The sequence below is a fragment of the Peromyscus leucopus genome, chromosome 7 (assembly GCF_004664715.2).
Source record: "Peromyscus leucopus breed LL Stock chromosome 7, UCI_PerLeu_2.1, whole genome shotgun sequence".
In the NCBI taxonomy this organism is placed as follows: domain Eukaryota; kingdom Metazoa; phylum Chordata; class Mammalia; order Rodentia; family Cricetidae; genus Peromyscus; species Peromyscus leucopus.
In genome coordinates, this window is record NC_051069.1 from 47,379,487 (window position 1) to 47,405,956 (window position 26,470).

Genomic DNA, 26,470 nt, shown 5'->3' on the forward strand with positions numbered 1-26,470 from the left:
TTAAACACACCTATACACATGTATATACACATATATTAAGTTAGCTTATAAAATGTTTCCCGATGGCTTTTCCAGATACCTTTAGTGTCCTCTCTCCTTCTCTCTGTCCAATATTACTACTCCCTTCCTCCAGTGTTCCCATCACTTCCTTTGTAGCACCTACCTCCTGCGATCTCTGTCTCTAGAGCTTGTTCCTTGCTTCTTTGCATCCTTGAGTTTCTAAAATTTGGAGCTAGGACCCACAAATATGAGAGAACACTCATCTCTCTGGTCTGGGTGACCTCACTCAGTGCAGTATTTCTAGTTCTATCCATTTGCCTGCAAATTTCATGATTTCATTTTCTTTGAAACCGAATAGAATTCCATTGTGCATATGTACCGTACTTTTATTATTCATTCATCAGCTGAAGGACATTTAGGTTGTTTCCATTTCCTGGCTAATTTGACTAGGGCAGCAAAGGACATGGGTGAGCAAGTATCCCTGGAGTGGGAGATAGAGTCTCTTAGATGTTGTTAACTGGACTGTGTTTAAATTATAAATCCTCATGATACTAATTACTTGTTGGCATAATTATTTTGCTTACATAAAATTTGGAAAACAATTCTTAGGACACTGGAAACAATTTTGATAATCTTCATAATATTCTTTCATAGTGGGAAGTTATAATAACCCAGTATGTATTAAATGGAATCACTAAAGATTTAGTAGCTCATGATTTACTAAACAGGGAGATTTATTTACTTTCAATGTATATTTTTTAACTGGAAACAGTAATTATATGGTCTATGTATACATTGTACATTTAGTCAAAATAATTACCAACTCTTGTGATTAAAGGTATTAAAGTAGTCTTGGAGCCATTTTGAGATACATAGTGTATTATTTGCCGTGGTTACAGCAGTACAGCAGACCACCAACCTCTTCTAAGTATGGCTTTGTGCCTTTGATTTGTATTTTCCCTTTCCCACACACCTGTCTCCTTCCTACCCCAGCCCTAGGAGGCACCGGTTCTTTCTTCATTTCTCTGAGAATATTTTGATTTCTTATATAAGTAAGATCAGGTTTACCTTCACTTTTATTACCATTTTTTTTTTACATTTCTTTTAAAGTTTTCATTAGTGTGTGTGTTCATGTTCATAACGCATATACTACATATGAAAGTCCAGACAACTTGCAGGAGTTGGCTTTTCCCTTCTCCATGTGGGTCTTGGGCATTGATGTCAGGCCATGAGCTCAGGATTGAGGCATCCTTTACCTGATGAGCCAGCTCACTAGCTCTTCATTTACCAGTTTTCATGCTTTCTCTTACTGTTATGTACACACCTTACCCTGACAGGCATTTTCCTGCTCCATTTGAATATGAGATGTAGGCCTGATGGCGTCTTGCCATAAATACCTTGATATATGTTGCTTAAAAGCTGCTACATTATCATGACTGACTTATGTTGCCTAAAAGCTACATTATCATGACTCATACTTAAGAAATTCAGTGATAATATATTATAATCCACAGTCAACTTCCCACAGTTATCCCAGTCAGTTCCTTTATGCTTTTGGTTTGGATGCAGAGTGTAAGGACCACACATGGCTTTTAGTTGCCATTTGATGTAGAGTGCTTCTTCTAGTACAGTTCTTCTGTCTGTTCAAATGAATGGGCATTCTTTCAAGAATTCACACCTACTGTTTTGTGAAGGCTCCATGATTTGGATTTGTCTGTTTCCTCGCTATTGGGTCCCGATTAGACAGTTTTTGAAGACTATAGCAGATACATCATTTTTATTGCAATACACTGAGAGGCTTGTGAGACCAGTTTGCTACATTATTGGATTTCTTCAAGCAGTCCCATGATTCAGGTGGTGGAAGCCAGTTTATCTGTTGGAAAAAATGCTCTTGTTCCTTTTTGCAACAGTAAGCTGTGTGGGTCTTGATGCTTTGAGATATAGAATGTCTCGTTTTCTTCAAGTATCTTACCAAATGCTCACATCTATTATCACCACCTGAGTCATTTACGCGTTGACCATTGACAGTGGCAGTTTCCTAATTCTCTTATCTGTGATTAATAATTGGTGCTCTATAAAGACATCTTTTCTTTTTTTACTATTACTATATATGTGGGTTCATTTTATATGTAGTGTTCTATAACCTGTCATCATAATTCTTGATGTTCTAATCATTACAGATTCAATGATAACCTTGACTTTAGATGTTATATGATTTACATATATTAATATCCCATGCGGTAACTGTAAAGCAGAACAGATTTTACACATGTACCCAATTATGTAGCCACTCTCTAGACCAGTGGTTCTTAACCTTCCCAATACTGCAGCCCTTTAATACAGTTCCCCATGTTGTGGTGACTGCAACCATAAAATTATTTTTGCTGTTACCTCATAACTGTAATTTTGCTACTGTTATGAATCAGATATGTAAATATCTGACATGTTACCCCAAGTGGTAATGACCCACAGGTTGCGAATAGCTTCTCTAGCAATATACAGATGGTTTTAGCCCTCAGCAGGCATTCCCCTGACTCTGTCAAATCTATCCTCCTAACTTCCTCCTAGGGGAACCCCTGTCTCTGTCAGTATTGATGGTTTGGTACTTTAGAGACTTTATAGAAATGGGTTCCTACTTTCGTTTTGAAATAGTGCTCTTTAAAAATTTCTTACATGTATATGGTATATCTTAGTCATGTCTACCTGACCTCCAGCTCCCTCTAGAACCTTCCAGCACATCTTCCTTCCTATTTCATGCTCTCTTTTGAATTATTATTGTTCTGTTTTAGTCCACTGAATCCACTCAGAGCTTCCCACAAGTGCATGGGGGCGGGACAACCCACTGGGACATTGGCAACCTAGCGCCCTCCAGAAGAGCGACGACTCTCCTTCCCGCAGCAGCCGTCAGCTGGCAGTGGCTCCTCAGCCAGGCGCGGGGCCTCGGGAGCCCCCCCCACACCCCTGCTGGGTCTGTAACTGGAGTGTGCAGGTAGCGTAGCTGCTGTGGCTCCATGTGTGCAGTAGCTAAGTCCCGCCCAGAAAACTGTTGCTTAGCTCTCTCCAGTCCTCTAGCTCTTGCATGCTATGCTCCTCTGCATGATGATCCCTGGGCCTCGGGGGTCAGGATGAGTTGATTTAGATGCCCCATAAGCAACTGAGTGCTCATAGTCTCTTACTCTGAGCAGTGTGAACATTTATGAGTCTGAACTAACCATTACCCCCCCCACACACACATACACACAATACGAAGCTTCTTCTGCCAGACTTGAGCATAGCACAGATCTGTGGATGTGCACATACATATTTATAAGGCAATTTGATAGGATGAGCATTTAGTTTCTATCTTAGGCCCGTGAATTGTGTAGCCATCACGTCTGGTTTTGTTTACAGCACCTAATGGTTGGTTAATCCCATGGTAGTCATGCCACTGTTGCAGCAGTGGGCACACTTGATCCTTGCTGGCATGGAGGTGCTGGTATTGCAGCGTACAGGTTCAGCACTGGGTAAAGCCCTTGGTGTGCTTTCTTCTCCAGCAGCCTGCATGGCTAGTCATCCAGGAGAGGGGTTCACGGTCAGGTCAAGCTTGATCTCTGTCTGTCCTCTAAGTGAGAAGGAGAAATACTAGGGGCACAAAAGTTGAAGCAGGTAGTAGAGCGATGAGGATGGGGAACCAAGGCGGTGGAGAAAGGTGTATGAGAAAACTATATGGAAATCTATGTTCTTGTATGTCAAGGAAAAAATACAAAATGGTAGAACACATGTAACATGAAGGAATGGGAGGATATTTGGGGCGGGGGAATGGGGAAAGGTGGGTTATGGGATGGGTTAACTGAAACTAAGGGATGTATAAAGAAGCCTTAGGAAAACCTAGTACTCTGTAAGTTTATTAGTACTCTATAATATTAATGTTATAATTATTATTTTTAAAGGAACTTTAAAAGGTGTTGAGGAATATTACTTTAACTATGTAAAGATATGTTACATTTGTTTATATTCTGGAATATTACTTCAACTTTGTAAAGGTGTATTACAATTTTTATGCTGAATTTGTTTAATGATGTAAAGGTGTGTTGCTTTGCCTGCCCAAGGCATCCAATTAGTCAAATAAAAAGCTGAATGGCCAATAGCCAGGTAGTAGAGGGATAGGTGGGGCTGGCAGGCAGAGAGAAAGAGGAGGAGGGATCTAGGTTTGGAAGAATGAGAGAGAAGAGAGAATGAGGGAGAAAGAGAAAGATACCCAGGGCCAGCCAGACACAGAGCAGGACACACAGAATGAGAGGTAAAAAGCCCTGATGCAAAACGTAGATGAAGAGACACAGGTTAATTTAAGTTACAAGAGCTAGTGGAATAAGCCTAAGTTAAGGCCGAGCATTCAGTAACTAATAATAAGTCTCCATGTCATGATTTGGGAACTGGTTGGTGGCCCAAAAGAAAGCCAGCTACACAGGGGTGCCCACATGTGTGAACAGTGCGGCTCCCAGAAGACAGACGAGTGTTCGTAAAGGCAAATCTCAGCGTTAGGCACAGGTCCCCTTCCCACTGGTTGACCATGGAGACCCCACAGGCACCCAAAACACTATAGACTCTTGCATTGCTCTAGCTTGTTCGCCAGCTGGATAGAAAGACCCTGTTGCTAGATTCATACTTTCCTGTGTGTGACTTCTTCCTCTCGACACGTGTCTAGGCATTTACCCATATTGTCTTCGGAAAGCACCAGCTCTGGCTTCCATCAGCATAGTACAGGATCCAGTTATCTTCCCACCTGGGTCAGTGTTCAGGATTCAGTCCTCTTCGTTTCAGTCCTGAGTGAGTGCAGGAATAGCTTGTGCGCTCTCCCGGTTGGTTCTGATGTGGGGCACTTCCACGTCGCTTTTGTCTCTCGAGTGTCTATTAAGTCATTGCCCATACGGTCTGAGTTCTTTCTTTGGGTCTGTGGGAGCCACAGGAATGCTGCAGTCCCTGTGAGCGTGTTCTCCGGGACCATCTCATAGCTATAGCATTTTGCTTTCTTCATCCAATGTCTTTGTGTTTTGTTCTGTGAGCCACTTTGAATTTAGCCAGTAACTTCTGGCTTACCATGCATCTGGAACTTTCCATTTGAACCTGGTGGGCTCACCAGGGTTACACAGCTAAAGACTATGACTGACCTTTTCCCAGGACTCTCAATAGCCACCAGTGCAGCAGAGAGAAGGCCCCCCTGAGCCCCTCCCGGATTCATGATTGGCTGGTGACAGGCTTAGTTTTGTTCGGGCAGGGCAGGCAGCCATAGTTGCCGTGGCTATGCCATGCACAGAGAAAACTTTTCAGTCTTTATCCTTGTCTTGTGGCTCTTCAGTTTTTTCCACACTGTCTTCCAAGATGTTCTCTGAGCCTTAGCAGAGGTGAGATCAATGTCCTTTTTAGGGCCGAGCAGTCAATTGCAACTTTATGGCCGCCATGCATCTACGTTCATTGCTGTTCATCACATAGAGAAGCTTCTCTGGAAAGGGCTGGGGGGCATTTCACTTCTTTTGATATGTTCCTTCAGTCTTTGAACACTTTGTGGTACAGATGCTGCCTCAGGATAACCTTGTCCCAAGCTACAAAACCAACTATTTTCATAGACTCTCGTATCCTATTGGGGAAATGGTATTTAGAGATCACAGTTTGTACCGTAAGCGCTTGCATCCCTCCCAGCACTGAGCATGCCTCTCAGAACAGTCTTACTCCTCTAGCTGTTTGGAAACATAGCTTGGATTGTTGTAACAAATACTGACCCATTGAGGCCATTCTACTCTAAGGTATATCTCTAAAGGAAATAAAACCTTTATCAAAAGTTACCTGTACTCCCGTGTTCACCACAGCACTAGTCACAACACCCAAGATACAGGATCAACAACAAATGTTTATTGATGGACAGAAGAATAAGGACGGTAGATACTCATGTACTCTATACGTCTGGAGCCTTGTGTGCCTTTTCCCCAGCATTATCTCTCATGACCCAGGGTTTCTGTTCAGAGAAAACCCAGCAGCCTGTTTGCTGTGCGTCATTTGAAGTTCATGTGGGAAAGCCTTGGTGTGTGTTGATAGCACCCTTCGCCTTGTTCTCACTCGGTGCCTAGAGCAGGTGCATTCTCTGACCGGTTTGTTTTTCAGTGCACCCGAGTGATGTGGACGCCTCCTCTCCGGGAAAGCTTCTCATACCCGTTCCTAGTGCTTCAGATGTTGCTGGTGACTCACATTCTCAGGTAACTTTCACTGATTCTTCTGCTGGGGGTTCATTTCCCCTTAATTAACTTAAATTAGCGGCTTGTAAATTTTGTTTTAAAAGAATGTCTTGTTTCCCTAATAAAAATTAACATAGTAAACTAAGGTGATCTTGTTATATTGAATTAATAAAGATAATTTTAACGTAATTTTGAAAACTTTAACTTTAAAAACTGCTAATACTGCCGGGCGGTGGTGTCGCACGCCTTTAATCCCAGCACTCGGGAGGCAGAGCCAGGCGGATCTCTGTGAGTTCGAGGCCAGCCTGGGCTACCAAGTGAGCTCCAGGAAAGGCGCAAAGCTACACAGAGAAACCCTGTCTCGGAAAACCAAAAAAAAAAAAAAAAAAAAAACTGCTAATACCAAAGAGCTTTCCTTACCTACCCTCTGGTCCTCTTTTTCTTTGGTATCCATGGCAACTGCTCAAGATGAGTAAGTCCACTTTCACTTCTACCTCTCCGTTTTTCCTAGTCTTGCTCTTTTACCATGTCTACTGCCAACGGAAGGGAGAGGCTGGCCAGGCTGAGCCTCATCCTGTAGGACTCAGACCTTTGGAACAAGAGGATTCATAGAATCATCTTTGGGAGCATTAACACATGGAGTTTGTCCTGAAACTCGTTTAGAGTATGGGTCTCAGATAGTAGCGGTAGAAAGAAACAGCCCACATTGATGGAAGGTATGCTAGGAGAATTCCCGTTAGAAAGCCAGGATTGACTTAGACTTAGTTCAGAGACCAGACAGCTTTAAGCACCACTGAGAAAGAGTAAGCGCAACTTCTCTTTCAGTGGACACATCCTAAGTGTAGACATGCATCACCTTGATCCAGAGTGTAAACAGGGAATAGGGTCTGTGAGAAACAGAGGTCCGAGCCTGTGAAAGTTCGAAGCTGTCTTGGTCTGAGAACTCCCTTCAGTGGTCTGCTGATTGGGAGAATGGCCGTGAAGGTTGCTGCAGGAAACCCTTTGGGCATTTGCCTCTGTCACCTATTTAGAAGACAGGGCCTGTGCACAGCCTCCTGTGTCACATGTAGTCTCATCAGCCAGACTTCCACAGGTCCAGTGGGTGGCGGCTTTGATATTGTGAGCTTTTAGAAGTCCACGCACCTCCAGCGTTCCTCTAAGTCCACGATTATTATCGGTTTCGGTGTTTCTTTAGGACCCCCAAATGAGGATGGCTCTGTCCACTTGCTTCTGGGACTGAGAGAGGACTGTGGGCACTCTGGAGGAAGTGCTACACTGCAAACCTACCCCCAGCTCACCTGGAGAAGCCATTTCCACATCCACATGGCTGCTCTTGACTTTCCCCCCCTGTGTGTAGAGACATTAGGCTGCTCAGGAGTGTCTGGTTACTTCCCCTTTCTCTGCTTCTGTTAAGTCGAATGAGGACAAGCCTCTGATTCTTCTCCCTCCCCTGAGCTGTGGATCGGTGGCAGCCGAGAGAATGAGTGTAGATTGGTGCTTGCAACCTTCTGTGTGGGGCAGAGGCCCCACGCTGCAGGTTCTGGCAGGGCTGTACCCTTCCTGGGGCCTTCCAGAGAGGATCAGTTTCCCTGCTCTCCTAGCTCTTCTTTGTATATTGGCTCCTTTTAAATCATGAAAGCCAGCAGTGGAGACTGGGCCCTTCCTTCCCCACATTCACTCTGCCCTCTACCTCCGAGAACCTTGGTGCTTACACTGGGCTCACCTGGATAACCAGCGTCCTTTCCCTGTCCTTAGGTTAGGAGATTAGAAGTATTAACTTCACCTGCATGTCTGCTTCCCCTTTGCCATGTCCTGTAACATCCTCTCAGGCTCAAGGATTCAGACACATTCTGCCCAGGGCCGCTCCTGTTGCAGTGGCCTGCTTTTTCTGTGGGTTCCTCTCTGAGTTTTCATCAAGGTTCTTCTGTGGCATTCGCTCCACACCACCTTTTCCTCCTGCCTCTTTAAGGGTAGGAATACTGTAGAAATGAGGTTAGCAATAGGTTTTATTTTAGCAAATTGGTTTATACAGTTCAGAATTTGAAGTCTTTTTGAGCATCCAGGTTTACAGAACTCACCCCCAGTGCCACAGTGTCTGTTTTTTCTCAGTTGTTCTTAGTAATGTTAATGTTTTCCTTTCTGCTGTCCAGAGTTAGTGGTGTATCGATCACTGCCAGCTGGAATTCCTTTGGTTTCTTTTGGTTCTTATCTTCTCTTGAGTGCATTCTGTAGCCAGCTGCCAGATTAGTGCTACATTCTATCTCTAAATCTATAATTTCCCTTGTTACCTATAGAATGAAAATCGAGCCTCGCATTCAAAAGCAGTAGAAAAATGCTTTATTTTACAGGGTGGTATTTATGTCCCTCGACTGTGATCTATTGTATTAGAAGTGAGTGTTCACTGTGGTCCAGTGCATGCATATGCACAGGAAGCACATGGGGAAGCAGAAGCTTCACAGACCAGAGCCCTGTTCTGCAGGGTGCTGCAGATATTGTCTGTCTTTTCTACTTGATCAAAAGTGCTGGCTTCCATCTAGTTACTTGATTGTAAAGGTTGTCTGGAGTTTAAGAATCTTTGGGTTACTTCCTCAGGAAGGCACCAGTGGTGCTGTCCCCACACTGCCTACTTCTCACCCCAGTGTGTTAGTCTTCACCCTCCACTGAAGATGATGGCAGACTTAGGGCTTGCATCGGCTCCTATGTGGGAGTAAAGGCTGTGCCTGAAAGTCTCCTGAAATTCTAGCTGGTAATGGCGGCCTCAGAGCAGCCCCTCCCCTGCTGCCGCTTCTCTTTGCCAAGCTGCAGAAGACTGGCTTTTTATGCTTTCCCCAGCATTCCCCGCTGGTCTAGCACACTGCAGCCTCCCAGCATCCCATCCCTGCAGTGTTGGTCTACACAGTGCTGTTCAGCGCATTTATGACCTTCTTCCCAGCATCATCCTGCACCAGTGCTCAGCTCCCCGTCACCCACCCTTCCCCAGCATCCCATCCCCGCAGTGTTGGTCTACACACTGCTCAGCTCCGCATCACCCACCCTTCCCCAGCATCCCATCCCTGCAGTGTTGGTCTACACAGTGCTCAGCTCCCCATCACCCACCCTTCCTCAGCATCCCATCCCTGCAGTGTTGGTCTACACACTGCTCAGCTCCCTGTCACCCACCCTTCCCCAGCATCCCATCCCTGCAGTGTTGGTCTACACACTGCTCAGCTCATAGAAGATGCCATTTTTGTCATTTCTCCTAGACACTCCCTTCCTTCTCCAACTAATGAATCTATTGACTTACATTTTATGAAGTCTTATTATAAATTCACTAAGATATAATGTGAAAAAGAAAGTAATGACTGTATTCACCTGGCTTCCCTCCCGTTATTTGGCAGGGCTTTGTGGTTTTGCAGTAATAATAGGTATTTACTTTTTATAGAAAATTATTATAATTGAGAATCAGAAGGTATAATTTCCAACCCATTGGTTCATCTTGTGTGCAGATTATGTGAACCCCAGATCATGTTCGCGATTCTAATTGGCAGCAGTTTGGAGCTATGCTGGACTGTGTTGTAGTTAAACCTCCTGATATTTATCTTTTCAAGGGCTACAAAACTTTACAGAGGGAGCTTGATTGCACTCTGCGTTTCCAATGTCTTCTTCATGCTTCCTTGGCAGTTTGCCCAGTTCGTGCTTCTTACTCAGGTAAGGTGGGCACATTTTCAACTGGAGTCTTGAACTTAGTGCTTCTGATTTTGTGAGCTCATCTGTATGAAATTGTAACCAAGATTAATTTTTTATTTTTATATTTTGAGAATTACATATGAGTACTGTACTAACTTCATTCCCCTACTCTTCCACCCAACTCCTCCATGTTTGCCTTTCAGATTCATGCTTTTTTGTTTTTTATTGATGATATGATTGTATATAAATTTATATATGTTTTTTGAATATATATTTATAAATTTATATATACATACATATATATTTATTAAATACAACCTGTGGTGTCTATGAAGTGTTACTGATGTATACATGTACATAGTGCTGACTGTCCATTTGTCTTCATCCCTGGAGCAGACCGATTCTTCCTGTTTCATGAGTCTTAAGTTGTAAGATTTTTCTCATTCATTCTTTTAAAGAAAATTCAGAGTATGAATCTTCATGAGATTAATTTATTATATTACTTACTAGTAGAATTCAAGTTTATTAGAATGCTTATCTTGTTATTCCATAATTGTTAGAGTGCTGAAAAGAAAACTAGTGGTGGGCCTGAAGTACTTCTTTTGAGTAAAATGTGTTTCTTCTACGATTAGTCTGAACTGTCTTACTAATATTCACACTTATATATCATTTATTCGGATCAAATCCACCCCCATTCCCTTCCCTTGAATTCCTCTCCTCTTCTCTCTACTACCACTGTTTCCTCCCAGCTTACGTGCTTGCACACTCACATGCCCCCCTCCTGCACTCTGCCCACCTCCCCAGCTGAATGCATTTGGTTCTGTCTGTATGTGCATGCGTGTGCGATCATCATCTCAGGGCCCTGAATCCCTGAAGACAGCTGACTGTCACTAGTCATCAATTGTCAGTAGATCTTCAAATAGGGGTGGAACCTCCAGAACCCTTCTCAGTCCATTGTGGGATTTTTGCTAGCTCTCTTAAATCCTGACATGTAGAATCAGTATACTGTGGGATAAGAGAATGAACAGGCAATAAGTTCATGTTTTATGTGGCTTCCTGTAACAGTCCAGAATTTATCATCTTCCCATGTATTCTCGCTTCTCTCTTTTGGGTTTATAAAGCAAAGTAGCCCTCTGAGAGAGGAGGGTTTTGTAGGCTTTGGTTTTTTCATACTCACAATTTATAAAATTATGCTTGCCTTACTTACATAACACTGTTGGAGGGATGCTTTTAAATATTCAGATGCCTTGCCTCAGAAATAGAGGCACATCTGGATTTGAGTTTTAACTATTTACTATTTTCTTAGACAAAACAAAAGAAATAATCCAATACCCCAGAAAGACAAAAACAGTAAAAACAAAAACTAACTTTTCTTTGTTCCAGATACATCATTTTGAAACATAGGAAATGAAAGTGCCCACTCTTCTAGGTTGGTTTAGCATCAGATAGTAGTGTGTTTAAGTGCTCAGCCAGATGTCAGTGAGGTCAGCTATTTTGATTGGTTTTATTTTTTGAGGCAGAATCTCGGTGACCACAAAGTGATGATACTCTAGCTTCAACCTCCTGGTTGCTGGGTTCCCAGCTGCTCCTTCCATTGGCCCTCTTAATTACTCTTTTTATTATTTAAAAAACAAAAAGTAGGTTGGGTTTTATGTACATCATCTTTGATCTGATATTTGAGACTTCTTTTTCTTCTTTGGTTTGATTCTATTTAATCATTTTATGGGCTGAGTTATCTTTGGAATCCCAAGATTGAACCTGTAAGTGATCTGTGTGTGGCTCTGTTCCAGCAGTGAGAAGGACCTTTTAATTGCTTACAGGTAGTGGGCTGGCCTTCATTAACTGCAGAGTTGAGGGGTATAGGAAAGGAGCCGAATTATTCTGCCTCTCATGGGGCTAATGCAGAACAACACACACCTGCCCACAGTCACGTCATGTCAGTCACCCTGAAGCAGTCTGCATGGGTTGCTGAGGAAGAGAAACCATGGTTTTCTCATTAGTAGGAACATTTGCTGTAGAGGACTTGGAAATTAAAAAAATCAAACAAAAAAGCTTAGTAGTTGGAACATAGGTTATATGTAAATATTTACCTGTTAGCCAGTTTTTCCTTGTTTGTATGTGGAGAGGTGCAGAATTTAATTTGAGTGGCTTTCCCTCTGAAAAAGGTGGAGAGACCCTGTCTGACATGATATCTCTCTACATGAGTTGGAGTATCATTTAATCAGTGAATCCATCTAAATCTAGTAATTTGTGATGAATCTGAGAACTTTAGAATTCTTCATAAATAACAGAATTTTCTTCAAATGGAAAAGAAAGTTTATGTATTATTCTTATAAATATAAAACTTGATAAATTTGTAACTAGCATGTGACATTTATCTGAATTATTCATAATGCTAATGGAGGTGACAAACAGGAAGACTTAATGTGTTTTTACATAAATATACATCACCTAATTACTTTTTAGTTTACTGTGGTTTCTGCAATTATGTCTTGGTGGTCATGTTATAATTACACTTTCAAGTGTTTGATTGGCTAGAGTACATTTTAATTGTATGTGTTGACAGTAGAGACAGCCTGATATTAAAATGAGTGCTGTTTTGGACAATTCACAGAGTAGATACTTCACATAGTTGCATATTAGGAGAGCTGTATGAGTGAAAGATCAATTAACAATCATATTTAATAATAAATTGGCAGCTGGAAAGAAAACTAAAATACTGTATAAAGATAATTTGAAATAATAGTCTTTTTTTATTCTTGTGACTACTTATTTTATGTATGTATATAAATGATTTTTATTTTTAACATAATTTCTTTTTTTATTTCAGATTTCATCATTATTTGCAGTGTATGTTGTGGGATACATTGATATTTGTAAATTACGGAAGATCATTTATATACACATGGTAATGCTTTTTGTTTGTTTTCTACTTAGTGTGGCCATTATAAACTCCTGACTGATGTCCAATTTGTTTATTTCTGAAACTAGTTGTAACATGATTCTTTAATGACCATAAGTATCATTCAAACACTGATACTAAATCAGAAGCTCATATTTTAGTAAAAGAGGGGACTTGTAGGGCCCTGGCCCCCGTTTTGGGTAACTGTTGCCTTGCTTGCTGACCTTGACCTTGATATCCTCCCTATGCTAATTCCCTGCAGGGTTCCACCCTCCTGAATGCTTAAGGGAAGTTCCTTGTTTGTGTATCCTGCATATTCGGCGTTAACAGCTTAGATGCAAGATTGTAAAATATTGGTAGCGAACTTCTGCCCTCTGGGGTTCTCCCATTGTGCTGTAAGCCTGTATTTAAGACCTCCTCCCTCCTTTAATAAATGGCATTCAGCATTAAAAAAGAAAGGAAGGAAGGAAGGAAGGAGGGAGGGAGGGAGGGAGGAGGGAGGGAGGGAGGGAGGGAGGGAGGAAAGAAAGAAAGAAAGAAAGAAAGAAAGAAAGAAAGAAAGAAAGAAAGAAAGAAAGAAAGAAAGAAAAAGAAAGAAAAAGTTTTAATTTGGATTTCGTTATCTTATTGCCCATGTGCCAGCATATGCACCTGTGCATGGGGGTATGAAGTGGTGCACTGTCTACAGGTGGAGCCTCTTCAAGTGCAGTGGATATCCACTCACTGGGCGTGTGAGACATGCACAGGACCAGAGCTGCAGAGCACTCAACATTCATGCTTCTGACTAGTAGAGAGGGAAAATTGGAAATATAATGCATGTTAGAAAGCAATTAAAAACTAAATAATGAAAACCTAACAGAGTAGGGCATAAAGGAGCACAAAGCCAGGGGAGTAGGTGGAGGCTGTGAAGGAGGAGCAAGACAGAGAGAAGAGAGCCGACAGGCAAGTGATATTACAGAGGACACTGATGTAGGTTGGTGATCAGCTAGAGGAAGCCTCAAGGCTGGTGGATGCGGCTGCATTTATCTTCTCTCTGCCGTCCTCCTCTTACACATCAGTGAGTGTGTTCTTCCTCCGATGACCTTGATGTTGTTTCACTGGACCACAATCGCCTTTCCTTTTCTTACACTTGATACTCCGGGATTTTGATATGTTCACCTATAGGAACCTTATGGATAAAGATACAATATTAATGAGCGTGAGGCTACCATCCTAACAAAGCTTAGAGTACTCTCACCTCTCAAGGAAGTGACCACTGCCCTCTCTGAGCTGTCATTGAGTGGCTTTCCTTCTGTTTTGCTGTATGGATATTTTGAAATAATCAATGTGCTTATGAACCTGAAACCTAGTTTTTTAGGCTGATGTAAATGGCTTTTTTTCTGAGACTGAAGTTTTCTCTCAGGTTTCTGGGATTTGCATGTTACTGAAGTTCAGAAATGCCCACTGCTGTCTATTTTCCATTGTGTTAATAAAACAGTTTATTTCTCTGTTTCCTTGTGAAAGGATGTAGAATTTTTGCTGCTACTTCTGTTCTTTCATTAACAAGTAATGGTGTGTAGTCTTACCGTGTCTCCTGGGCCGTGTGGCTAGGCATTTCTCAGGAGTCCTTTCCTAGTGCTGTATATTCTCCATGCTAAATTATTCATGTGTTCAACTTTACAACTGCTAAATCAGTTTTCAGTAAAATAGCAGTATATAAGGGCTCATGACACTATTTTATTTAAATATAATGTCTGGTTATATAAAATAGTATAATACAATTACAGTTTACATTTTTTTTCTGTGAACCTGCATCTTTGATGTGTTTAGTCACCCCCTGTTTTCATTTCTGAGGCTTTCCTGCTCAAATCTTTTTGCACATTTTCTCTTCTGTTAGAGAGAAATGGAATCTCCTTGATTCTGAGCAGTATAATCTATTTTGTTTGTGGTGTGAATTACTCCAGGTTTATTCCACTGTTCTGTGGCTTCTCTTTTAGCATGCTCTCATCATGCTTTGACTACTTTTCAAAAGAAATGAGTAACAAGTTTCATGAGAAGCTTTCTTCATGTGCCGGATAATCCTGTGTGCTATTCCCTCTTCAAGCTGTATTATGGTGAAGTCACATTAAAACAAACAAACAAAACAGCCTTCATTTGGGGGGGCTAGACATCATTTCTAACTATTACAACATTTTCACTTCTCTATGAGTTCTAAAGTTTAAAGTTTAATTTTTTACTTTTATTTTCTTAAATATACATATTTTTCTTCCCAAACTGATTAATACAGTTTCTTTTTTTAACTTTGAAGTCAATTCAGAATAAATTGCAAGCATTCCAGCCCATTGGGCTGTAACTCAGTTACATGGGCAGCTGGCTGAGAGCTTTGAAAGCTGAAAGTCCATAAGTATTGAAATGACAAGATTTTGTTTATTCTCTTTCTTGGGAATATGATACATGCTTTTAGTAATTTACTAATTATCCTGTTTTCCTCTGTTATCACTTTACCTATTTTTAGATTCTTAAAGTTATATTAAGAAAAATATATAGACTTATTTCCCCAAAGAACTTTCCCCATGTCTTCTTGATAGAAGTCATGTAACAGAATGTGCCCTCTGAACAATTGGAAGTGTGCGGCTAGGTGGTCAGAATGTTCACACTGGTTTGCTAACGGCTGGGTGGTTGTAACATTGACACTGGTTTGCTAGCTGCTGGGTGGTCATAGCATTCACACTGGTTTGCTAGCATCACGGTCCAGTTCAAGAACTGTCTTCATTGTGCAGAATTGAAACTCTGCATCTGCTGCACATAAGCTCTGTAGTCTCCATCTCTTTAGTCTAGGGAAACCACCATTGTATGCTCTGTGTTTGATAATGAGTATCCTGTATGTCATGTAAGTGACATGGTGCAGTGTATGTCTACCCCACTGGTTTCTTTAATTTAGCATAATGGTCTCATCTTGTATAATATTAAAGGACCAGCCTTAATATTATACTTCCTGAGGGCTCAGGAGAGAAACTACGAACAGCGAGAATTATTTTTGGGAAATGAATCTAAGTACACCGAGCTCTTAGTCCAGTCATTTATTCTTCCAAGTCCTCTTCTCCGTCCTCCCATGCCCTGGGAGTCCTGGTATATATACACTTACAGGCAGGATCAAACAGAAGGGTGATAAGAATCACAAAGAGGGGCAGTAATTGTTAAGTTATCATTTGCAACCCAAAAGGAAAGTGACTAATGGGGAAATGAATTTACTAAGGACTAAATTTGGGTAATATCTAAGAATGTGCTCAACTATAATCTTAAACATGATTGGTAGAAAATGTTAAGAATCTATAAGTTGCTAGGTCAATGGGAGAAAATAAACTGTCTTCTTTTTTTCTGTGGCTCCTATCTGTCCAAGCTATCTGCTGTTTTCCTGTAGGGTGGGGAAAGTGTGCTTGGTTGCTAGGCAACCTGTGTAAAACTAGATGCCTCTAGTGATAGTTAAAGGGAGATCTGGAACCAGAGGTAAGATTTGGGAAAGGAGAAAGTAAAGCTTAATTAGCACATCCACCAGGCCTGGGCAATTATTTACCAGTGTAAATCTTTTCCTTCTCTGACAGATGGTCTGTTCTTAGAAAGTCTGGGAAGTTTCTCAGATAAGATATTTTTGTCTAGGAGAATGGTTCTGGCAGGATGTAGCTAATGATGATAATTACAGGGAGGCTAGAAACTGGGATTCTGGCTACGTGCTGCCTTTAGTGCAGAACGTTATCTAAATATTCCTAGAAATGGTTAGGTACAGAATTAGAGGTCTATAAAGTTAATTAGAGGATTATAAAGTTAGTAAGACTGTAAGAAAAGGAGGGTCAGAGCCAAATTGTACGAAGCTATTTCTTAAAGTCCACCTGACCTAGGCGGTTTCTCCTTGTGGAATTTACCTTAATTCAGAAGATTTATTATGTGGTGGTTTGGACTGTTGTTCCTGTTAGTCCTTGAATGTGGATAAGGGAGATATCTGATTCCAGTGCTGAAAGGAGAAGAAATGGTTGGGCCTGAGAGAGGAAGTCTTTGCTGAGGTTGTTCTCCAAATACCTCGAACGTATATGTACAAAGAGAGATCAGTCCACATTATTAGCAATTCTTAGGAAAAAAATCAATTGAGAAAGTTATGAAGGCACACATGATTTTCATAACAGAAGACAGCTGATATAACAAGCCAAATAACACCAAATGCTCCTTGAAATTTGGCTTCCTCTGAAGGAATTCTTTGATCCCTTCAGGTAGTGGCTTTGCCATAAACAACTGAGTTCTTGTAATATATTCCTGTAGCCCACAGCAGTCTCAAGTTTATTCTGTGTTGTAGTTTTGTAGTTTGTAGTTTTATTTGTTTCTGTGGATGACCAACATCCTATTGTTCATGTGTGAGGTGTCTGCTGTGGATTGCTTCTGGACTTGACCTACAGTAAAATGCTTCTATGAACATGAGCATCCTCTTTGTTTTCTGGTTTTTAGAGTAGAATTGGTCAAATGGCAAACCTATTTTTTTTTTTTGAGTGACAGTGATACTGTTTTCTACCGTGATGGTACCATTTTATATTCTCTGCAATAAATAACATCTGTTTTCTGTCTCTCAAAAGTTACTGTAACCTATCTAGTGAGAATAGGATGTTTTAATTTTCCTTCCTTGTTTTAATTAAAAGGTTGTATGTTGTAGAGCAGATTTAGGTTTATGACACAGTAGAACAGGAAGTGTCCTCTGCATGACACCCCTAACTGCTGCTGTCCTGCACCAGCATGGCACTGTCCTCACAGCTGATGAGCCTGCATGGACATGCCCTAAGTACCCAGTCTGTGGTTTACATCAGGGCCCACTCTAGGCACCGTGTACTGCACAGGATCTGATGGATGATGACTCGTCCTGCAGAGCAGTTTCACAGTTCTAGAAGTCATCAATCCTCCCTCCCATGTGCCTGGTAACTGCTGTCTTTGCCTTGTTTGGCCTGGTGCAGAATGCCATGCATTTGGAGTCAGACAGCCCATAGCCACGTGCAGACCCACTTCTTTCACTTACTTAAACAGTTCAGTTTACTCTACTGTGCCTAGGTAGCTCATGTTTTCATAACTGAATAACATTTTGACTTTTTGGGGCTGCGTCATGGTTTACCTATTTAGTTACTGAGGGACATTTTGGGTAGTTCCAAGTTTTTGTAGCTATGAATAAGCTGCTGAAACATTTGCCTGCAGGCTTTAATGTATATTTAAATTTTAAATTCATTTGGAAAAATATCAAGGAAAATGATTGTTGAATCACAGGGCAACGGTTTATATAGTGTTTAGAAAATTGCCAAACTGTTTTCCATAGTGGCCGCACCATTTTGCATTCCCACCAGAAGAGAGAGGGAGAGAAGGAAGGAAGGAAGGAAGGAGGGAAGGAAGGAAGGAAGGAAGGAAGGAAGGAAGGAAGGAAGGAAGGAAGGAAGAGGGGTGTGAGAGAAAGAAAGGGGACCCTCCATCTCTCCACCCTCCTCTGAGCCCCTTGTCAGCCATTCTGATCAGTGTGTCATGCTTGTCCCATTGCAATGTGCTTGAACATGCTTCCGTATTGTTTATCTGTGTTTCTGCTGTGGTGTCCTGCTTGTCAGATCTTTTGCCATTTTTGTTGAATTTGGTTGTTCATTTTCTTATTACTGAGTTTTAATAATTCTTTATTAATTTTTTGTATTATTTTGGATAACAATCCTTTAATAGATGGTGCTTTTCTCTTCTTTCTAAAGCTGGGTATTGGGGATTGAACCAAGAGCCTTATACATGTTAGTCAAGCTCTCTGTCAAAAGTCCAGCTGCAGCCCAGCTCAGATGTACCTTTTAGAGATACTCTTCCCTTAGTCTATGGCTTGTCATGATCTTGGCATTGACTTTCTTGGAGTTGGAATTTTTAATTTTAAAGATTTACTTATTTACCTATTTGAATACTCTTAACCAGTGCTGCATCGTTTTCTCTATATAGATCTGTGTATGTTTTGCCTGTGTGTATGTCTGTGCATCCATGTGTGCCTGGTGCCTGCAGAAATCAGAAGAGGGCTTTGGATCACTTAGAACTAGAGGTACAGAAGGTTGTGAGCTGCCATGTGGGTGCTGGAAACCGAGCCTGAATCCTTAGCCAGAGCAGCTAGTACTTTTAACTATGGAGCTATTTTTCCAGCTCATATATATTCATTTATTTATTTAAGTTTAAGTATTTATTTGTATGTGTTTGTGTATGTAAACTTGTATCTAGAGATCTTGTGCACATTTTTTATATAGTTCGTCTTTTCAGGTGCTAGCTTAAATGGCAATGTGTTATTAATCTCAGACTCTTGCCACTACAGTTGCCTTGGGACAGTAACCCACGTCTCATCTTGCTGCAGTTCCTTGTTAACTCTAGTGTTGTTTGTTGGTTATATTGTTTACGATGATACTCTTTACAAATCGCCATGTTACCTGCAAAGATATCTGATTTCTTCCTTCTAGCCTTCACATCCTTCCTCACTGTAAGATGTGGGCTTTTTGAGAGGCAGTATGGAGGGAATGTACAGCCCAATCTTGGCCAGAAAGCTTCATCACCCCATACTAACACTGATATACGCACATGAACTTTTGTAAATCTTCTTTGTTGAGTGTAGGGATTTTCTTTGTTATTCCCAGTTTGCTGCAGATTTTTTCCTTTAAACCTTGAATGCATGTTGAACTTGGTCAGGTAATTTTTCTTTACCTGTTTTATTCTTCAGGCTGTGGGTGTTATAGATAAATTGGCTTTCAAATGCTGAATGCTACTGTCCAGCGTACATCTACTTGGTTGTAGTGTGTGATTCTTTTTATCCATTGTCCAATTTGATTTGCTGATATTTTGTACGTTTTTTGCATCTGGCAGTAGTTTTATTGTAATGTCATTGTCTGAGTTAGAATGAGAGTAATCTTGTGCCCTAGAAGGGGTTAAGAGTTTTCTCAGCTCCCATCTTCCAGAAGAGAGTGTAGAAAGCTGGTGTAATTTCTTCCTAAGAACAGGCTACTCTGGCATATTTCATAGCAGTACTAGTTTCTCCTCCTGCTGGGAGCATAGAAAGATTTTCCTCTGTGCTTTTTGCTCTGAGAGGAAAAAAAATGACTGAATTGTAAGCTCCCCCTTCCCACTGGGCCTACAGCAGCTGCCATCACTCGATACAGGTCTCCCCATCTGGGATTGCTTCCACAGGGGTTTGTGCTCCAGGGAGCTGAGTTGCACCCGCCCACCTGTCTCTTCCACTCTGAGGCAGCTTTCTCTGTGACCTCCATTCTCTGCACAGACAGTTGTCAGTTGGTTACTGGTCTCCCCGTTGCTAAGACTCAGCGACAACTTCTAAGCTCTCCATGTGTGCCTCTCCTTGTGGAGTCTCTTAATTTACATTTCTTTGATGGTTATAGTAAGCATTTTGTTATTTGGTTCTTAGTAATTTCTGTATCTTTGAAGAGGTGTCATTTCAAGTTATTCGTTCATTTTTGAAAGTTTTTTGTGTTGAGTTTTAGGAGTTTTGCATATATTATGATTATGACTACATCTGTAAGTTGACTTTTGACTCTACTGTCCTTTATCCTTTGATGACCATTAATTTTTAGATATTCCAGTTCAACCCTTTTTTTCCTGTTTTCTATGCTCTTAGTGTCACACCCAAGGAAATATTATGAAATCAAATCATTGGAAGCTTTGACAGCTTTACCGTTCCAGCTCTTACCTTTAGAAGTTCGATCTGTTTTGCGCTGATTACTCTGACTGGCACTAGATAACAGTCTATGTCCATGGGAGTATCTAGTTTCCTAAGCACTGTTTCTTGAAAAGGTTGTCTCATTTCCATTGTCTGATGTTGGAATTCTTGTCAGAGATCATTGGTTCATTCATTAGAGGGGTGTGTCTGGATGGAGTTCAAGGTCATTGGTCCAGTCTTTGACTTTATTCCTGCCTTACAGCATTCTTTGTACTTTGGTTTCATATCAACCCTTGAAACCGGAGTCTTAGTCTGTCCCCTGTTCTTATTCTCTGTTGTTTTATCTGCCCTGTGCCCCTTTAGATCCTACATCAATTTTTGTTTCTGCAAAAGATGTTGGGTTTTCCTAGATACTGCACTGAATCTGCAGATGCCGGCATGTTCATGGCATGTTAAGAGCATTCTAACAATAAACATGAGCTGCCTTGCCATTATTCATGTCTTTATTTCTTTCAGTGCCACTTTATAGTTTTCTAAGTGTTGTGCCTCCACAGTTAGCTAACCACCTGATGCTATTGGCAAAGGGGTTTGTTTTCTAAACTTCTCTCAGATTGTTTCTTTGTGTGGATTTTTTATGTGTAACTTTACGTTCGGTTACTTTAACAGTGGTTATTCCCACCATTAGGCTTTTCTTCCTATGAAATTGTATCTGTGAACAGACATTTTACTCTTTCATCTCCACTTTGCCTTTGATGTCTTCGTTCCCATCTAAGTGACACAACTTTGTAATGTCCCATGTTACTGCTCCTTGAGGGAGAGATTTCAGTTTCTCCCTGTTGGCTCCATACATGGCCTCTAACGTGTAAAGGCAGATTCAGCCGTCTGTCCCCAGTTTGTTCAGTGTGTTGTAAGTAGAAAATGTTGAAATTTGCCGAATACTTTCCTGTATCAGTTGAAACAATTGTACCTTTTATTCTCAAGTTGTAATGTATTACACTGATTGGTTTTTCAAAAATATAAATATATATTTTGAAATGAAATACACATGCAAATGGAAATATATCAAAGAAAAGGTGAAACTTCTAGAATAAAATATGGGATTTTCATTCTTAAAAGCTTTTTAAATGATAAAGATAAGTCCTGAGGACCTAAAGGAGGTGAATGGTAAATATGACTAACATAAACATTTGAGCAGTAACCATAATACAAAAATAGGACAAAGGAAAATTGAACTGGGGAAGCCTTGTCGTGTGTTTGTTTCATGAGGAGCTTTGTCCTTTGACACCAGTTAGAGCCGGAAAGAAAACTGCTAAGCTAACAGAAAAAACACAGTTGGAATAAGCAGTTCCCACTCACACTGCATATGTGACTGCATATGTGGCCTGTGGCAGGCGCTGTCTCCTGTGCCCTTACAGCAGCGAAGGGGAGGCAGTGATGGATGGAGCATTTGCCCAGGTATACTGGAATGTTTTGAAGAAGTATGTGCAATGTGAGTCAGAGTGTGTGCCAACAGAAACGCTCATCCAGTTTGTGGGGAGAAAACTGTCACATCTATTTGTACAGCAGTTTGTCAGTATTTTGTCTTTTGTTTTTGAAATGGCTCTATCAGCTTTTCTTGAGGTGGTTTATCTACAGGAATGTATCGACCGGTGCATAAGATGCATCCAGAGGGCCTTGTCATTTGGGCCGAGGAAGAGGAAAATGGGGTAGAACCAGAAGGCACTTAAGTGTTAGGCAGTACTCAGGACAGATTAATAAGCTGTGGCTCATCTGTAGAGTGTGTGGGACATACTTTTCAGTGGCTACTTGTGGCTTATGAATGGAATATAAACTAGAATTTCAAATGCTGGTATCTGGGAGGGTACACAGGAAATGGCTGGGGATGGCTGTCTTGTAGTGTGGGGCTTGGGATGTAGAGTGAGCTGAGTTTTGCCTGGTAGCCCTTTGGAGTACCATCCATCATGGGCATATGCAATTGGAAAATGAAAGTCCACATTCTTGCTATGCATCTGTGTGCACTGATTGCATTTCTTTTCGATTTTTACAGATTTCTCTTGTGCTTTGTTTTGTGTTGATGTTTGGGAATTCGATGTTACTAACATCTTACTATGCATCCTCTTTGGTAATTATTTGGGTAAGTATTCCTTTGGCTATTTTTTTAACTTTATTTTTGAGTAGTTTATGCATGTATACAATGAAGTATGATCTCAAATATTCCCCGTATTCCCTCAGGGTGTCTTCCGAGCTTCATGTCTCTGTTTTTGTTGTTTTATTGATGACTTACTATGTTCAGTTAATCTGCCTGGCTGTTTTTGAAACAAATAGAGTCAACTTCTTTATCACTGGCTTGGGATGCGTGGGTAGCTTCTGCAGGGTCATATAAAGTGGGTATCAACTCTGTCTCTACCCTTCGGAGCAGTGAAGTTCTCAGTACGATAGCAGAGAAAGTAAGGCTCAGTGACGTCACTATTGGAAAGGTAGAGCCTCACCCCCCCACCCCCCACTCCCCACCCCCCATCCCCCACCCCGGGTTGCTTCCCCCTCCGCTTCCCTTGCACCTTGGGTTCATTGCGGGAGGTTTCTGTGCTCCATACGTTTTCTTTTTGTCTTCAGTTTCAGTCTAAGTATAAAAGTTGTCTTCAGTGTAGACTTCCGTGCACACCTAGGAAATGACTTTGATTCATGGGCTTTAGAATTACAGTGTTTGCAAAGCAAAGTTCTTCCACCCATGGGCCATGCACTTCCGCTGAGCCTCTTTATGACGACACACACATCGCACTTCGCCATTGGAGTGCTCCCTGCCTTTTGAGTAGTCATCGTTTAAGTCTCTTGATTTCCAGAACCCATTATAAATTTGGAGAGCCTTAGATTCCTGCCTCACAGATAACTGGTTTAAAATACCCATTTCCAAGACGTGCTTTTTCCAGCCCGAGGCACAACCTGTAGCTGATGTATTATTTATTTTTCTGTAGCTGAAGTATATTTAGCCATTGCCATGGGCTTGTGGTGATGCTGTTTGCAGTCCTAACCTGAGAGTTGCTGTTGCTGTGCCTTGGGATTAAGATCGACAAATTCGCTAAGATATTTTTGACATGTTTGAAGTCTGTTTTTCTCACTGGAGGTAATAGGGTTTAGGATTCATGTACCTGGACAGACTTGATTTAACACAGAAATATCTTGTTAGGACAATAAAATCTCATGTATACTTCATCACATAAGTCAGGATTTTTAAGCTTAAAGGAAATCTTACGCTTTTATGAGCGATTTAAATTTCTGAAATTGTTGCACACCTCTTGGTTCATAGATAAACCAGATAGATAAAACAGAGAATGAATCTTTTATATATAGTGATTTTCTTTTCAATTTTACAAACTCACTGATAATAGATTTTTTTTTTTTTTTTGGTTTTTCGAGACAGGGTTTCTCTGTGTAGCTTTGCGCCATTCCTGGGACTCACTTGGTAGCCCAGGCTGGCCTCGAACTCACAGAGATCCACCTGGCTCTGCCTCCCGAGTGCTGGGATTAAATGCGTGCGCCACCACCGCCCGGCATGACAATAGATTTTTTTTAATGTGGATTTTTTTTAAGGTATGCTTTGAAATCACTCACTGCATAAATGGATGTGGGGTGATAATTGTGGAAAATCCACAAAACAAAGCAAAGGACATGAATGTGGGTAAGAAATTTGTAAGGAGAAGGGATGGGGACTGGGAGAGATAGGATGGCAGAGTAATTAGGATATAGTTTATACATGCATGAAAATGGCAAAAACAGATTTAATTAATCAATATGATTTCATATTCTTCAAAGTCCCAGTTATCCAGAATAATTGTTACCTGAACGTCTGAGCTTTCTTTTGTTTTCCTATGCAGGGTATGCTGGCAGTGAAACCACAGTTCCTAAAAATGAATGTATCTGAACTTAGTTTATGGGTAAGAATGAACCTACACGTTTTTTTTTTTTTCTCTTCTCTAAAATATAGCATTGGTTTTATGCTTTACTTTTAAAGGAATTATACACACAATGCAGGGGCCCAATAGTTTTGTAATAAACATGAGGGCTGTGTTTGAATGTGCAGATTGTCCTTTTCATTAGGCGAGTGAAGAGCCTTCTGGGTTGAGTAGTCGACTGAAGTTTTATTGATTCCCCCACGTTTCTTCTGAGGAGCAGCCATGTGTAACAACCCCACTGTAGGAGGCAGGCTGCAGTTCTTGTTTACATCTCTGATAAGACATAAATACATTTTGCTAGAGAGGTCATATGTTCTCCGTTTTATTTTTAGTTATAATAACCCTTGGTTTTGGAGCAACATGCTGTTAAAAGGCATTTTCTCTAGGAGATTAAGACATTGCTAACATGGGAATAAAGTATTTGTCCTGTTCACTTCACCAGGCTACAGAAGGTGGAAGCGACATTGTTTATTTATTTTCCTTTTGTAGGTTATCCAAGGGTGTTGTTGGTTATGTGGAACTGTTACACTCAAGTATTTGACTTCCAGAATCTTCGGCATTGCAGATGATGTAAGTGTATTCTTGCTTAAAATTGAAAGACTTGAAAAGGATCCAAAAGGCAGGGAATAAATTAATGGACTTATTAGAGTATCATTACTTAAGCCAGATTCCAAGGTGAAGTAAATATTATTTTCCCTCTTTAACAGAAGAAAGAAAATCACAAAAATTTAATTATGTATATAGTTTTAATCTCCAGAATTAACACAGCCCCCTTTTAGTATATTTCTATGTCACAGAGATGTAAAAGATATAAAACAGGAACTCTCGACACTAAGGCCTAACATTTAAAGTTTGCCTAGCCATTTTGACCGTTTCATGGTCTCCTTTTAAAACCAATGAGATAGTGTCTTCATCGTCTTGGATAGAGATCTGCCCTCCCCATCTTCTCTGTGGTCTGTGTGGGATGTTTAGATGTCATTATTCCGATAGAGCCATGTTAGACTTAAAAGAGACTTTTGTTTTGTTTGGCTAGGACAGAGAATAAAATGATAATGTTTCTGATTTATTAAGGATTCTTCTTATGGATAGTTGCTTTATTTATTTGTGTGTGTGTGTGTGTGTGTGTGTGTGTGTGTGTGTGTGTGTGTGTGTTTTCATGGTGTGTGGTGGTATTATGTTCCTCAAAATATTGTGCACCCTAATAAACTTATCTGGGGTCACAGAACAGAACAGCCACTAGATATAGAGGCCAGAAAATAGTGGCACATTTAATCCTAGTATTCCAGAGGCAGAGATCAGCCTGGATCTCTGAGTTCAAGGTCACACTGGAAACAGCCAGGCATGGTGACTATCACGCCTTTAATCCCAGGAACTGATGGCAGAAAGCAGAAAGGTTGATAAGGCATGAAAAACCAGGAACTAGAGCTGGTTAAGCTTTTAGGCTTTTGAGCAACAGTTCAGCTGAGATTCATTCTGGATGAGGACTGAGAGGCTTCCAGTCTGAGGAAACAGGATCAGCTGAGGAATTGGTGAGGTGAGGTGGCTGTGGCTTGTTCTGCTTCTCTGATCTTCCAGCACTCACCCCAGTACCTGGCATCAGGTTTGTTTTTATTAATAAGTACCTTTAAGATTCATGCTACAATGGTGCTTGTGTGGGTGCCTACAAGTGAGCAGAATCGGACACGAGGTATTCTGTTCTACCATCTCTACCCTACTGTCTTGAGGCAAGGTCTCCCACGCACCTGGAGCTCGTCTGGTGGCCAGCAAGCCCCAGTGATCCTCCTGTCTCACCCTTGACAACGCTAGGCTTATAGACAGTCTAGTCTTGTGCTTTGGCCGTGAGTGCTAAGATCCCCCTCAAGGCATCCCCTGACCTCACTTTGCTTACTTTATTTTGATGTTGTGATCAGCACATTCTAAGTTAGGGAGGGGCCTCCCAGCAGTTATAATAATAAAGATAATGAAGGCTATGGCAAGCAGGAGTAGTAAGTTCAGGATGCTACAGGAGCCTACAGGAGGAGAATCAGGAATGGACCAGAGAGGGAAAGGGTGATGGAGCTAGATGCAG

At 41.1% G+C, this 26,470-nt stretch overlaps 1 protein-coding gene across 2 annotated transcripts in view; it reads left to right on the forward strand.

Annotated features, from left to right (window-relative positions):
• Nucleotides 1-26,470, forward strand: part of Dpy19l1 (dpy-19 like C-mannosyltransferase 1) — a 96,969-nt gene that overhangs the window by 46,931 nt on the left and 23,568 nt on the right. For both annotated transcript variants that reach the window (XM_028872564.2, XM_028872565.2), the window contains exons 8-13: nucleotides 6,136-6,227; nucleotides 9,794-9,893; nucleotides 12,703-12,780; nucleotides 22,500-22,586; nucleotides 24,325-24,384; nucleotides 24,892-24,972. In XM_028872564.2, coding sequence (XP_028728397.1) covers nucleotides 6,136-6,227; nucleotides 9,794-9,893; nucleotides 12,703-12,780; nucleotides 22,500-22,586; nucleotides 24,325-24,384; nucleotides 24,892-24,972 — 498 coding nt within the window. The remainder of the gene's footprint in view (nucleotides 1-6,135; nucleotides 6,228-9,793; nucleotides 9,894-12,702; nucleotides 12,781-22,499; nucleotides 22,587-24,324; nucleotides 24,385-24,891; nucleotides 24,973-26,470) is intronic.